At 44.3% G+C, this 15,279-nt stretch overlaps 1 protein-coding gene across 1 annotated transcript in view; it reads right to left on the reverse strand.

Moving 5' to 3' along the window:
- The window catches only part of LOC138480617 (collagen alpha-1(XXI) chain-like), a 703,399-nt gene that overhangs the window by 290,900 nt on the left and 397,220 nt on the right, over positions 1-15,279 (reverse strand). The window contains exons 11-12 of the mRNA XM_069612315.1: positions 15,116-15,169; positions 3,147-3,200 (exon numbers count right to left, since the gene is read on the reverse strand). Coding sequence (XP_069468416.1) covers positions 3,147-3,200; positions 15,116-15,169 — 108 coding nt within the window. The remainder of the gene's footprint in view (positions 1-3,146; positions 3,201-15,115; positions 15,170-15,279) is intronic.

A 15,279-nucleotide genomic window follows, 5' to 3' on the forward strand; every position in this document is an offset into this window, starting at 1 on the left:
GGCTGTTAATCTTGTTTTTTCCCCCAGCTTATATTGCAAGAAAGCTGGGTTACCTTGCATTTGGCATACCACAATCCGCCCTGTGTTGTCTCTTTTTTGGCAAATGCCAGTTAGAGGGCTATTTGACTTTTTGACCTTGGTTTCAGTACATTTGGGGTATGTGTATTTTAAAGAAATTGATTTGTTTAAGAAATGGAAATGGAGGTGAATGCAATGAGTTAGGTGTGGGGGAAGAGTGACACAGAAAATGGGAAAAGAGAGATTGAGCAGTAGGATTAGTGTAGAGAAAAGTGATAAAGCGAGCCTCAGGTGTGCATTGTAGTAAGTGTAAAAGGTAAGAGTTGTCTAGTCAAGACAAAAAGTGGCCTTTTGAAGTTATTAGCGACCTATGGAAGTCATTATGGACCTCCACTAAGATAATGAGAATGTTTGGAAAGCAGTCAATAACTACTATTAGCTCCCTGCTTGGGATAGCCAGCCAATCAGGTGTCTAGGATCGTGAGATGAAACAGGTGATCTCAGCCTGTGTTCCAAGCCACCTGATGGCAGGTTCCCCTGCCTGCCATCTTACCCTCACCCTCTGGTCCCTTTATCTTTTTTAGATTCCCCCCTCCCCACTTACCTCATTGGGGAATTACATTGCGATTTCTTAAAAGCAGAGAAATTCTTTCTGTTTTTTCCCTGGCCTCCACTGAAGTCATTATTTCGGGAATGCAGTCAATACTATGCCGTCACGGTAATACATCACAGAACTATGAGATGACTTGGAATATCCTTATAAAACACAATGCGGGTTACTTTATTCACTATACAATAATACATGGCAGTCAGTAATATCTGTATAAAAGCACAGAAATAATGTTCTAATTACAGGCTGGTTGTGACATTACAACTGGCCTGTAAAATGAAAATGACACCACAGCTGCTCTGTAATCAATTATGACGCGTCAGTTGTGATGTCACAATGCCTGTTGCTTTAGCCAGCAGACAACCGATTTCCAGCTGTTCCGGCAGCACTAAAATTATTCTAAATTAATTGCTTGTAAAATGGTTTTCTACGGCACTTTGCAGCCTTTAATTGACAAGGAACTGTTTATGATAGAGTGTTTAATTCATGAATTGCCTGGGCTTATTAAATGGAAGCAAGAATCGCCATGTTATTGTTTATTTTATAGCACAAAATGAAAACGTATTTTCAATGCATTTTTATTAATCTACTTAAAATAAATTCTGCAGCACAGGACCTGCAATCCAGATTGTACATTAATTATATGGCTCAACAAATAGAAGGATCCCTTACATTAGATTAGGCAATTGACTGGGTATTAAAGGGGATGATAGTATGTGGCCATATATTATAAGGAATAAAATACCGCCTAACATACGGAAAAAGGATATTGCAAGTCACCTCAGAGGTCCATGACCATATAAAGGAACTCAGCCTTGGGCCTTATTCCTCTATTTAGTCATTTGACTCATTGGTGACTTGTAACATCCATATAACACACTGTGCGGGGGTACTTTATCCCATATATTACAGGCTACTTGTATAGTCACTACTGTGACGTTAACACCTGATCTGGCGTGCCAGATCGGGTGTTAGTAGCCTGGGGCCCGCAAGGGCATTTAAAGAGGGTCCACGGGTTGCTAACACACGATCTGGCACACCAGAGAGACTGTTAAGGCCATTTGCACCCCGGGTTACCAAAGCGGTAACCAGGGTTCTAATAAAAGGATTTTCCTTCCTTCAAGAAGACGCTATGTGCATACCGTTGAAATAAGGAAAATCCTTTACAAAGATGGCCACCATGGAAAGGGAAGAGGGGCTCCACATGGAGCCTCTCTGCCCTTTCCATGGTGGCTGTTGGGAGAAGAAAGGAAGGTGCGGCTGCAGCGGCAAGTGCCACTGCAGCTGAAATAAAGTTAGTTCTGGGGGGTTTAAACAAATAAAATAAACGGGGATGGAGGGTGAGGGGAAGATGGTGGCGGGGAGAGCTGGCCATCAGGCGGCATGGAATGCGGACTTGCACCGGCGGTAAAAGCCCCCGTTTCTAGCCACCTGATTGGCTGGCACCCCCCACCAGGGTGCTAATGACCTGTAATAACAAAATTACATCACTACTGCTCTGTGTAATCAGTTATTACAGTTCAGTTGTGATGTCACAATACCTCTGCTTGGGCCAGCACAGAGCGACATTTCAGTTGTTAGTGCACCCTTTCTTGTAAAATCCCTATCTGTGACACTTTACAGCCATTAACTAGTAAGGAATTGTTTATCGCAGTATGTTTGTGTTGTGCACTGCTGGAGTTCATACACCTGAGAGCAAGAATCTGCATGTTATTGCTTATTTTACAGCACAAAGTGAAACCTTTTTGATGCATTTTATTAAACTGCTTAAATTATTTTTCAGCAAACAGAAGCAGCATATTTACTGTTGTTATTCATCCAAACAGATTCTACATTTTTTCTGTGTATCAGCAACTGGAAGATCTCTTGCATTACATTAAGCAAGATGCCACGGGGATGACAGGATGAAAGGATGCCCATGTATAATAAGGATTGCAATATCCCCCTACTGTAAATAAAAAAGATATTGCAAGTCACCACAGAGTTTATCCCTAGAAATTAACACAGCCTTTGTCATTGTTCCTCTATTTGGCCACGTAATTCCTCAGTGACTTGCAAAATCCTTATAACGCATGGTAGGGGGTGCTCTATCCCATATATTATGTTGTGTTATTATGTTGCAGTTGACCTGTAATAACAATATTACTTACGGGCATTCATACTAATATTGCAGGTTGCCATGTACCATATAGAATCCTGATATTATCTTTGTCGCTCAGGGTTTCGCCCATTTCGACGGGGGATTTTTTTGTTAGCCGAAACATAAGTTAATGGTGATGATTGCAGTGATGATGATCCACTAGGGGTCAGGGTTGTTACCTGATGATGATCCTTTCACACCAATGTACTGCACCCAACATTCCTTTGTTCTTAACTAAAGATCCATGCCCGGAGTGGAACATGGAAGTCTTTGAAACCAAAAGATACTAAACAACAGCCACCTGATTCTCAGTTACAAGCAGAATCATACTAGTAAAAAAAAGCAAATCATTGGTGTAGATTTGGAGATTTTTCTTACCTTAAATCCTTGCACTCCAGGTTCACCATTCAGACCAGCAGGCCCTCGAGGACCCTGATTTATAAAAGGATAAGCACAATTATTCAACACCTTTTGCTCTTGGTGACATGTCACAAAACCACGCAAATACATGAAAGTAATATCACTCCGCGGCTATCGGTCAAGCTGTCATTGGAATGCAGTTGTAGAATTCGACGGGAGCGGTTGAGAGCAGTGTTCCTCTACGTTTTCTTTTAAGTTTCAGTGTGCTTATACTTTTATTTTAAAAATAAACCGTTCCAGAATGGTTTCATTTAAAAATGAAATTGTAGGAAGAAGTTGAAGCTTGCACTTCAATGCACTGTGCTGAGCATTCCTTTAAATGGCAGGTGTGTTTGTTTGGGGGTTTGGATTGCACGTGGAGGGGCGTGGTGATGGAGTCTGTGGGGAGCGGGGACAGGCCAGCAGGGAACATAATTCCACTACTTCTTTTTGTACACTTCGACCACTGCTGGTATGCTGCTCTTCAAATAAGAAGGCATACCAGCCACTTTCCCTCCCTAAAAACAGGAAAAATAAGAAATGACTGACACAAGGGAACTTGGCCCATGTGCCCCTCCAGAGAGCAATGGCACAAAAACAAGCGCTATCCAGAATTAGTACCCAGTGAGAAACAATCAGATTGTTATACGCAATCTGATTGGCCCTCGCCAGGGCTTTACCCGATGCAGAATCCCTCGAAGCTTAAACTTCCTTCATATCCCCAGTAGGGAGGGGTGGGTTGTGGCAGCCCCTCAGCCAATGATGAGACACGGAACGGGGTAATTCCCTCTCCGAGCCACCACATAGCTGGAGTCTGCAATCCTCACTGGGGATTCAGGTAAGTGGTTTCTCCCACCCCCAAACAATCCCCTCCCCGCCCTCCCAACCCCACTTACCACCGGTGCATCTGGGACGGTTTGTTGCGGTACTTAAACCCCGGCCACACGTATATCTGGTAAAGCCATTTTATCTTAGCTAGTTCTATTTTAGAAATTCTAGTATTGTGTACTTTTAATAATTGGTCACTGCATTGTGATTTTTGATTCATAGAGCGCAGCAAAACGCATTGCTATTAGCATATTGACTGTTTGACTAGCATAAGCAAGTATCTTAGTATACTACTCTTGTTTAATATATTTTTAACAACTGCGTCGATGAAAATAGTACTTTCTTGACTTCGGGGATTGACTGCATTTATATCAGTTGAACCGCAGTGCTTCTGAACTACATATCCCTTCGGCATTGTAGTTCCTGCACCGTACTTTTAGACACGTCAGGCGCATCAGCGCCGGCGCGTCTGGTATGGTTTGTTGTGGTTCGTGGCAGTGAGTACTTGTACTTGTCACCACTTATATCATATTATCTGTTAAATTCCTCCTGTCAATCTAACATGACGTCTCGATGTGATTTGGTAACAACTATTTTACGAAATCATAGAAACAGGTTAGATCTGGCAACACATGATAATACTGTTGCACATCTTGATACTGCCCCAACATGTGCAACATGTGCGACAGTAACTCCTACTCCGAGTCACCCTAAGCAGGCCTTGCAACCGGAACCTACATCCTACGTGGCTTCAAACACACCAAGTAAAATAACATTTAAGGACACTACAGTGAAATATTTGCGTTTGAACACACGTTCAATGGTCAAGCACTGCCATGAGATAGCTGACCTTATCGTACAAACACAAGTGGACATATATGCGCTAACAGAAACTTGGGTACATGATGCTGCGTTTCATTCTCTTCAGATGGCCACCCCGCCTGGGTATCTGTTTTTTCACTCAGATAGACAGGAAAACGGGGCAGATGTGTGGCTCTACTATACAGATCCACTCTTAAATTACATGAATCAGGTAGACCTGTTCTGGATCATTGTGAGGTGGTTTTTTCTCAAACTTAGTCTTAATCCAACATCCTCTCTTAATTTACTGCTGTTCTATAGACGCCCTACCCATACACCTCTTTTTGAAGAACAAATACTGGTGTTTGTTGCTAATTCTTGTAAGCCACATTCTCCGACCATTCTTATAGGAGATATTAACTTATGGGCAAACTATTTATCGGATGGAACCTCTATTTCTCTCATTGAGTCCCTATCGTCATTATCTTTTACTCAGCATATTAAGGTTCCCACTCATATAGGTGGCAACACTTTGGACTGGGTTACATCTAAAAATTTTCCTATCATAAACATTAAAGTGGGTAAATGTATCTAGATGGTCAGATCATCACTTAGTATGTTTTGAAACGAATCACGATAATACTATTCATACTGACAAACAGTTACTTGACTAGGAACGTACGAAAAATTACGCAAGGCGCTTTTCGTGCTACGGTTCTCTCATTAATACCATCACTGTAAGAACCCATACCACTCGGAATTTTTGTAGCCAATGTAAGATCCGCAGTTGATGAAGCTTTTGAAGTTCTTGCTCCTCTTAAATCTTCAGTCAAAAAGGTTAATAATCCATCTTATACTCCTTTCTTAGCTGAGATAATTGAAGCTAATGCTAAAAAACGCCAATTGGAGCAATTAGGGCAAAAAACCCCATCTCAGGCATACTCTCTTTCAAATAGGCTAGCCGTCAGATCTTATAAATCTCTCATTCGTCTTACTAAAAATCACATCTTAATTCTCGTATTTTTAAAACAAAATCTAGCTCAAAGGAGCTTTTTACTATTCTTCAGGTACTGAAGGGTTATACTACGGCCTCTGTATCCCAGGCTGATAGTTTGTGATGACAAAACATCCATAATAGTTTTGTTAATAAAACTCTCACTCATCAAAACAATATTAATGCCCAGGTCAAACTTATCTCCAACCATATGACACCTACCATAGGTAGGTTAGACTCTCTTAAGGATACCCAAATTTTTCCTTTAATGCAGTCTCTATAGAGGAAGTTATTGATATAGTTTCCAAGCTTAAACCCACTTCATATAAAGGGGATATATTTCCTACTACCTTATTTAAAGAATACATCCCAACCCTGGCCCCACAGGTGACCACTTTCATTAATCGTTCTTTTCAAGAGTCACACGTTCCTGAAAATATAAAGGAGGCATGGGTAACACCTCTGCTTAAGAAGGAAAATCTAGACCCTGCTGAGGCAGGGAACTATCAAACAATCACGAATGTTCCTTTTATATTAAAAATGTTGGATAAAATTGCCTATTGTCAATACCAGACTTTTGTCGAAGAACAAGACATACTAGCTACCCAACAATCCGGTTTCCAACCTAATCACGGGACCGAGACTGCATTGCTGTATTTGAAATCTCATATTGTGGGTATAATTGATGAGAGTAACACAGCTTTGTTGTTACTTTTGGACCTGTCTGCCACGTTTGATCTTGTTGATCACCAACTTCTGGCGGACAGGCTAACTTCAGTTGGTAAATGCTCCAAAGCAGCGACAACACGGTTTAAATCGTACCTGGGCCCATGTAACATGAGGGTAACTAAGGACAATGTTTATTCCATTGCCTCTACACTATTATGTGGTGTCTCTCAGGGTTTATGTCTTTCGCCCTTGCTTTTTAATATCTATTCACTTCTTCTCTGCGCTTTTTTATCGGCTATGAGTATATATTTTACTAATTATGCTGATTATACGCAGATTGTTATTAAACTTACTGGCGAGTATCGAAAAGATCTAGAGCGTATTAATTTCATTTTTTCCGAAATTCAGAACTGGATGGCACTTAACTCTTTGGCTCTTAATAATGCCAAAACTGAATTGTTGGTTCTGGGCACGCAGCAGCGACTCAAGAAACTGGACACAAAATATGACAATCTTTTGATTGGTCAGCATGTAAATCAAGTATCAAAAACTGTAAAAACTCTTGGGGTCTTTTTTGATCCCCAACTGTCTTTTACTCGACAAGCCAACTATCTTAAAGTGTCTTGTCATTATTATATTCAGCTCCTACGTCAGATATGGCCATATTTGTCTAGAGATAATCTTACATTGATTGCAGCTTCAATTGTAAATCGCAAACTGGATAACTGCAATAGCCTTTTGATTGGTATATCCCAGGCCAATCTCAAGACATTGCAGGTGATCCAAAATAGTGCAGTGCGAGTTGTGATGGGACTTATGCGTAATTTGCATGTCTCTGAAGCCAGAAGCAGCCTGCACTGGCTGCCTGTTCAACAACGGCTGCATCATAAGGGGCTGTCCATTGTGTACAAGTGCTTGATAGGTAGATAGATAGATAGATAGATAGATAGATAGATAGATAGATAGATAGATAGATAGATAGATAGATAGATAGATAGATAGATTTTGGTCTTTTTGAGAGTGAACATGCTGAGAACACTTCTGGCCCCAGCGTGTACGCTCTCTATGGCCGCCATGGAAAGGCACAACTGATTTCATTTTCCCTTCTCCGGCAGGCATTTTTTTTGACATTTTATTTTTTTCTGTTCCCAAACAGTGCAGCATTTCAGAACAGAAAAACAATGCTATTAGTACCACGGTCTTGCAATAAGCCCCTCACCGCGGGGGCATTACTGAGTTAGGTAATGCCCCGGGGCCTTCGTTAAGGCCCTGGCTTCACTCGGGTCTGTAACTATGGGCCCGGTGGCATTACCTGACTAGGTAATGCACCTGTGGCTCGGGGCTTATTGCTTTATTATTGCCTGATTGAAAAGGGAACTTCTAACTAAAAGTGCATCCTTTCATTTGCATGAATTACTAGGTGCAATGAAGTACGGGTTGCAAAAGATATCTTTCCTAAACAATACCCCTTTTGGGAAAGGGAATTACTTTTTTGCTATCAAACCATGTATTTTACTCCAAACACTGCAATAATGGGAGTTACTTTTAAAAAACGTATCTAGAATGCTGCTCGTTTTTGTGATGGAACTACTTTGATGCCAGGACAAGAGTTTTGAGTCCCTATCAAACAGGATTGTGTTGCATCCTCTCGGCCCATCATTGCCCATTCTGCTGGCCAAAACTGTGGTGGGCAGAAAGGATGAGCATGTTGGAGCACGATATGCTGCTATGCTGCCCAATCCAGCGGCCAGTCCTGGGGGAGATACCCACAGCAAGTGCTGGAGGTATCTGGAAGTATCCCCTCCGCCTTCGGTGTGGGAAAGTGTGGGTTAAGGAATTGCTGCCATTTTACAGCCGCGTTTTTCCCTTGCTGGCAAACGTGTAAATAGTTCATTCTGAACGCTGGGTGCGGTTAGATACCACTGTGAAACTGTATGAGCGCAGCTTTCCTTTTCTTAAGCCATGCTGTGGTCGAGGACACATTAATGTGCAAAACCTTTTCGCAAGCATATGCCTTTAGCAGAACTAGCTGTGGCTTGGGGTGTGGTTGCATGCAGAGATACCTGTCTGAGCTACATTTGTGATAGTGTGCTATTTAATTTAAGCAGCTTAGTCAGCAAACTATTGACAGTTATTATGATTAATGTATTACTGATTTTAATTATGCAGAAATTGATTGCTTATGAATTCAATAAGTGTTGAGACTTGAGTATTCTTTTTCTTTCATAAGGAAATAGGAAAGGTGGTTAAGGGCAAATGAGCTTGAGTTTTGAGTGGATGTAAATAACTATGCATGTTAACATTTAGTTGTCTATTTTGTATGTATGCTAATGCATTTTTTGTATTATTCGGCTTAAATGTGGATCTGTCTATATGGTGTGAACAGACCACAAACACATTAGTGTTACATGCAATGACATTCATTTTGGAAAAATCGATATCCACCAGGATCCCTCTATTTCCCAGCCCACGAGGGGCTTGCTGGTACATATTTATAGAATTGCAGATGGGTAACCATTAGCAACGGAGATATATTCCATCTATGAGCTGGAATGCACCTGTTGCTGATAGGGAGCCTCGTGCAATGTGTGTTCCATGTGCCCCAGACCCTTTTCCACCCCTATTGCTATCCTCATGGACTAGCACTGCAGGATTTGACATGGTGTGTATGACTGAAGGATGCACAGCATTAATGGGTGTCTCCCTCACAACATCCTCACCTAACAAAACCAAAATATACCCGCCCTCTCGCCACTTTCCCTCATAGTCCTCATGTTTGCTCTGCCTCACACACTCAAAACAAAACAATGTTCTATTACGTATGGTCATTTTCATTATTACTAATCGCCCAAATCATCACAATCCTGACATAATGAAGGACACTGCCCCTGGACAACCCCTAATTTCGCTTATTACCTCTTTTATTTCTACTTTTTGTAATATAAGCTTCTCCCACGTTCTAATTTCCTCAGCACATGCCGAGAACACCAGACCACGCGGAACAGCGAGGGAGCACAAGGACCCTGGTGATTGGGGTTATTAGGAGTAATGAACGTTACCATACGTAGTGGATCAGTACCTCCCATTCCCTCTCACAACAGTCTTAATGAAGGCGCACACAGCAGTGTGTGTGGATGAAAGAACCACCCGTATCCTGACACGGTGCCTGCAGATACATTTGAATGTAATCAATACACAATACACTGACTTCAGTGCCCAGATGAAAAAGGACAGTGGTCCCAAATGATGTGGAGAAAGGGCTTCCCACCTGGACGTTATAACGAGTCATGAAGCATTATAACGGGTCATGAAGGCCTACGGAATCGCCCACGTGAAATTTAGTATAAGCCATGGTGCACTAAAACTGGGACCAAGTCTTTAGCCAAGCCCCATGTTGTAAACGAAACCTAATTGTGACTATATTAAACAAGTATCGCCAGATGGCGGATTCTTGTATCATCGTAGCTGCACCTCGAGACATCCTGAAGAGCTGGAGACTTGCCGCTCAATTGCCATGCTGGCCGGATGTAGCTGCCGTAGATTATCTTCTGCGAGGGGTGGAGAGAGAATCAGAGGCAGGTACAAGAGGAACATCATCGGGGCGTCCACCATCAAGTGTCACAGCAGGGGACCACTGTCCAGACTGATGCCACCAATAGCACTTCTGCCTTGTATTTCTGGATCTTCCTGAGGACCCGCGACAATGTGGGCAACGGTGAGAAGATGTACAGTAGTCCTGATGGCCGAATGTGGCACCTGGATCCAAACTTAGGGGCCCACCTAGAGTGCTCTGAACAAACACACTTGCCTATCGTCCCATATTGCAAAGAGGTCCAACGACGATCTTCCCCATTTCAGCACCATCAACTGGAACATCCTGGAATCCAGTTGATATTCCACAGGGAAATTGCGACTCAGACGGTCTGCTGTTGTTTTCTCCTTGCCTTGCACGTTTACTGCACTCAGGGATTGAAGGTGTTTCTCTGGCCAGGTGCTGATGTCCAATGCAATCTTGTCCAAGGGGCACGCATGTGCACCACCTTGCCTGTTTAGGTATGCTCTCATCACCTGATTGTCTGTTCGGACCAAAACATGATCCATGGCAGGAAGAACCTTAATGCCAGCTGTACTGATTGCAACTGACTCCAGTTCGAGTACACCTATGCAGGAGGGTCAACCCCCCCCTCCCCCACCCGATGTGACTGCCATTCGTAGTGATCACCCTTGGGGTCAGGAAAAATAGGTTCATACTTTTCATGAGGCTCTGATCTTTTAGCCACCACTCCAATTGTCAAGCGATCTGTGCGGTGGTGGGAATCAGGCGTTCATCATTTTTACTGACCACGGGCCAGAAAGCGGCTAGATGTTCCAGCAGTGGCATATGCAATCTGACCGAAGGAACCACACAGGTCATAGCCGCCATCTCTCCTTGAGATCGAAACCAGAGATGGGCTGACACCTGGTCGCGGCTGAGCAGATCCCGCAGGTGAGCTTGGAGGGAGCACATTGTTATAACTGGAAGATAGGCTTTGTTGTATGCTGTCTCCAAGTGAAAACCAATACAAAAAACAGTTACTGTTGGAATTAGGTGGGACTTCTTGATAGTTAGAAAGAAACCATGTTGGATCAAAGTGTCGGAACAATCACTGTGCTGGCAATGGCCTCTGATTCAGACACTGCCTGGACCAGTAGATCGTCCAAATATGGGTTGGCTCCTCTCATTGCTTTCTCATGGAGAATCCTGATGATCAAGGCCAAGCTCTTGGTAAAGAAATGTGGGGTGGTGTAAAGCCCAAGGGGAAGTACCTCAAACTGGTAAGTAACCCTTGTACCCCTGGTGGTGAGCTTGGGAAATAGGAATGTACATATATACATCTTCCAAGTCGACTACCATGAGCCAGTCGTTAGGTTGAATCAAGGAGATGGCATAATGGGGCATCTTTATCTTGCAATGTGGTGCTTGAAAGAAACAGTTGAGTGCTTTGAGGTCTATTAAAGGACAGAGCTCTACCGTTGGCTTTTTTACCAGAAACAATGGGAAAAATCCCTGGCGTTCTTCTGCCTTTGGAATCACAGAGATAGCTTGCTCCTGCAGCAATCGGTGAATGCCATACATTACTGCCACTTTCTTCACAGCATCCCAGGGTACTGGGTTGACCGGGATGCCAGAGGCCGGGTTACCAACTCTAGTTTGTAACCTGAAATCACAATGTCCTGCACACAGTTGTCCTTCACATCTTGCCAGGCCATCTGGAAGTGGCTAATCCGGCCACCCACCGGTGAGGGCTTACTGATATAGTCAGGGATTTGGTTGAGCTGGGGTGGCTAAAGTCATGTGAGGGGTAGCTCTGCTGTGGGGCCATTCTTTTCCCAAATATCGTCTTATTCTTCCTTGGAAGGAAGGACCTGGTCCAGGGGCTGGTACTGATGTGCTGCATCCTGTTGTTCATTGGCCCATGCTCCTTGGGCATCCTCGGTACGAGAGCATGTGTTTGTGGTCATTGAAAGACTTCTCAAGAAAGGAGTCCAAATGGGGGCCAAAAAGGCATGGAGCCAAAAAGGGCAATTTGGTCAAGGACACTTTTCGCGCAGGCTCCATCTTCCATGTTCTAAGTCATAGCTGTCGCCTGGCTGCATTGTGAAGATACCTGCAGATGCCGCTGCCCTCAAGATATCATAGTTAATACCTGACAGATATTGTGCTTGCTTATGTGACATCGCCTCCGAAATGTCTTCTCCCTCCTGGGAGGCTGTCTGGAGGTTTTGAAAGTTAAGCATCAGGTACTGAGACACACAGGCAGAGTAAGAACCCACCTGATAATGAGATTCACAGCCAAACATTTCAGGACATTCCCTATCTTTCAATCCACCGGATCCATTGGCAGTGGATCTTCTGGAGAGAACTTTTTCTGACCAATAAGGTCCTCAGATTGTGGGTCTGCCCTAACGTTCCCTGGGTGCTGGTCATAAAATCCTTCCAGGGGGTGTTGCTTATATAGATATCATGAGAAGGATGTCTTCTCTGTCATTCCATTATTTTAACAACAGTTTCTGTATACCCTCATATGGTCAAAAAAGCTGTACTGGGAGCCCCCTTAAACTGTTTGAACATTTATTTTTGTATGGTCCGTGCTGGAGCAGGAACATCTAGGTTAGCCCTCATACGGTCCAATATTACTTCCAGGTCCTCTTTCTTTACATGTTTGCTTGAAAATGTGGCCACAGTTTCTTCTGGTTCATTGAGTGGGATCTGGTCATCCTCCTGTATATCGGCCGTACGTAAGATCCCCTTCCTGAGCCTCCAAGGTGTGACTATGTGAGGCCACCCCCAGGACATGATGTGCCACATTAAAATTAGGGATGGTGGCATGCATGGCAACAGCCCCCTGATCTGTGCACAAGGCGCACCACCTCCTCCTCAGACATATGCCTCCTGGAGTGTTTGTGTCTATGGTGCTTTCTCTAATCCAGGGAACAGGAGGAAGCCTCAATATGTTTTCTCTTTTCGGTGCACTTCTTGAATTCCATTATGGCATTAATGCAGCTCTTGATCACTTAGGCAGACCATTCGGCTGTGTATCTGGGCCAACTGGTTCCAGTATGCACCAAGTTGCATGGCGATACATTACTCTGTGTTCCCATGTGTCTCCTGGTGCACACGCGCGCTCATCCGGCGAATGTGCTGCTATGTGCTGCCTCTCACCCAGACACACAACGGCACGGTCTAATGAGCAGGTGGGGCGTATCACCACCCCACTGAGGGAACAAGCCTGCAAAAGCATGAGCTCCACTGGTGCAGCGGCAGCGGGTGGATCGCAACAACGTGCCCCTTACTGCCACCACAGCACTTCAGGGGCCGCCGGCCTACAATAGCGCTGCCTCCATGGAGACCCAGCACTCCCACTTACTGGTGTCCTGAACGGCACCACACCAGCTTGAAGATCATTCTGCTGCTGGCAACGGCCCACAGCCGCTGGTACAGGTGAACATAAAAAAACAGAACGTTGGTAAGGAAAACTACAAAAACTAGAATCAGAAGAGGGATAAGCTAAAGGAGAGGCTGTTCTGTGAGGCAGAGGCCTTCATTATGTAAGGACTGTGGTGAGAGCCGAATGGAAGGTAATGTCTGGTGGCCATGTCCCCCTCCCCAACACCAGCATTTTTGCTGCTCTCCTCCACACACAAAAAGCAAAAGAATAATTGCCATCCTGATGCCCTCCCCGCCCTAGTGTTTACCGTCCCTCTCTCAAGAAGCAAAGGAATAACAGGCCTCCTGTCACCCACCCAGCCTGCACGAGTTTCCTTTTCATGCCCAAGCAGTCTTCTAACTGAAGCTGTGGGCCACTGTTCCAGGTCTGCAGCTCCCCTTCAGTCAGTAAACAATGCTGTGTTCGTCATCCAAATACTTAATGCGCCACTGCTCGATGCCAGGACAGGATCCACAGTCCTATTTCTTTGTCAGGCCCGTGGCTCCCACGCTTTCAGACAGCAGAGCCACGCAAGACAGTTTGCATCTCTGTCCCACATGCTTTCAGAGGAGTGGGCAGGCACAGACATAGCGAGAACCTTTTCCTGGCTTACCTTGGATCTAAGTAGAGTTGTGGGAGGGAGAGAAAAGGCTGGATTCCTCTGCTGTGACTCAAAGGCGTTGCTAGGAGGTGGCTGAGAGGGCTATAGCCCCTGGTCTTTTGGTTGTAACCCTGGATAGAAGCTCAGGGACTACAACTAAAAGGCTATAGCTAGCCCCGAATCCCACCAGTCCCAACATTAGCTTAGCCCCTGATCTTTTCCAGACCTATCAACACCCCTGCGTGACATCATAGTGGAATATGAGTTTGATACGTTTCATATTGCTCTGCCATGTATTACATCTAGTAGGAGGACACGTCAATTTGAAAATGTATTTATTTTGCATTTTTAAAGCGCTCACACAGCCCACAGGCATTGAGGCGCTGTTACAGAAAATGTTTTATTTTTTAGTTGCGTAATTGCGGGGATCGAACCTGTGTTGCTTTGTGTTGTCTTGCTTCCAAGGCGAGCATGTTCCTGCTGAGCTATGCTCGGGAATATAGGTAGCCGATAATGTATAGGCTACCTATGAACTATTTACCCATCTTTGAAAATGCTTTCTGATGATCTCACTCTGCGGAATGAAAGTTTATTGCGGTTGTTTAATGGACACGTCAAGGTGAGTGTCTGCACGATGGTTCCTCTTTGCTGACGTTTGATGATGTCACCAAACCCATGCGTTAGTCAGGCAGGCTACTCTGTTACCATGTTTTGGGCTGTATGCCTCAGGGCGGCAGCTCCTTTAAGCCTTCCTGTGTCCAGCGCACAGCCTCCAGCCCTGGAAGCTTTGAGACTTTGCCTGATTCCATTAAACTACCACCAGATTGTCCAATGACCTACCACCACTGCAGGAAAGTGCACCATGGCGTGAAAGAGTTCAGTCTGCAGTATTGCCCTTGCCTCTGAAAACATTCATCCTCATGTAAAAACAGCTACCAACTGGCCCGTGTCATGAAGGCCACCATCAGCAAGCCCTGGCGTTGGTGTCAATCACGCTTTGGATTCTGGGACTTGTAGTAGGGCTAGTGGAGTGCTAGGTGGAAATAGAATGATCTATCTGCATTACATGTCAGAGAAATACACTTACCTTTTCCCCTGGAGTGCCAGGTATGCCAGGTACACCTGGGTTGCCAGTTAAACCCTGCAAAAAAAGAAAATGATGATGTGATATCAAGGACTACAATGTAAACCCACATGTCTAGCTGGTCGTCCATCTTCTCTGATAACATTCACATTTTTTAGATTGAGAGG

This window comes from Ambystoma mexicanum, chromosome 5p (assembly GCF_040938575.1).
Source record: "Ambystoma mexicanum isolate Mex_15411 chromosome 5p, UKY_AmexF1_1, whole genome shotgun sequence".
NCBI classification, from domain to species: Eukaryota; Metazoa; Chordata; class Amphibia; order Caudata; family Ambystomatidae; genus Ambystoma; species Ambystoma mexicanum.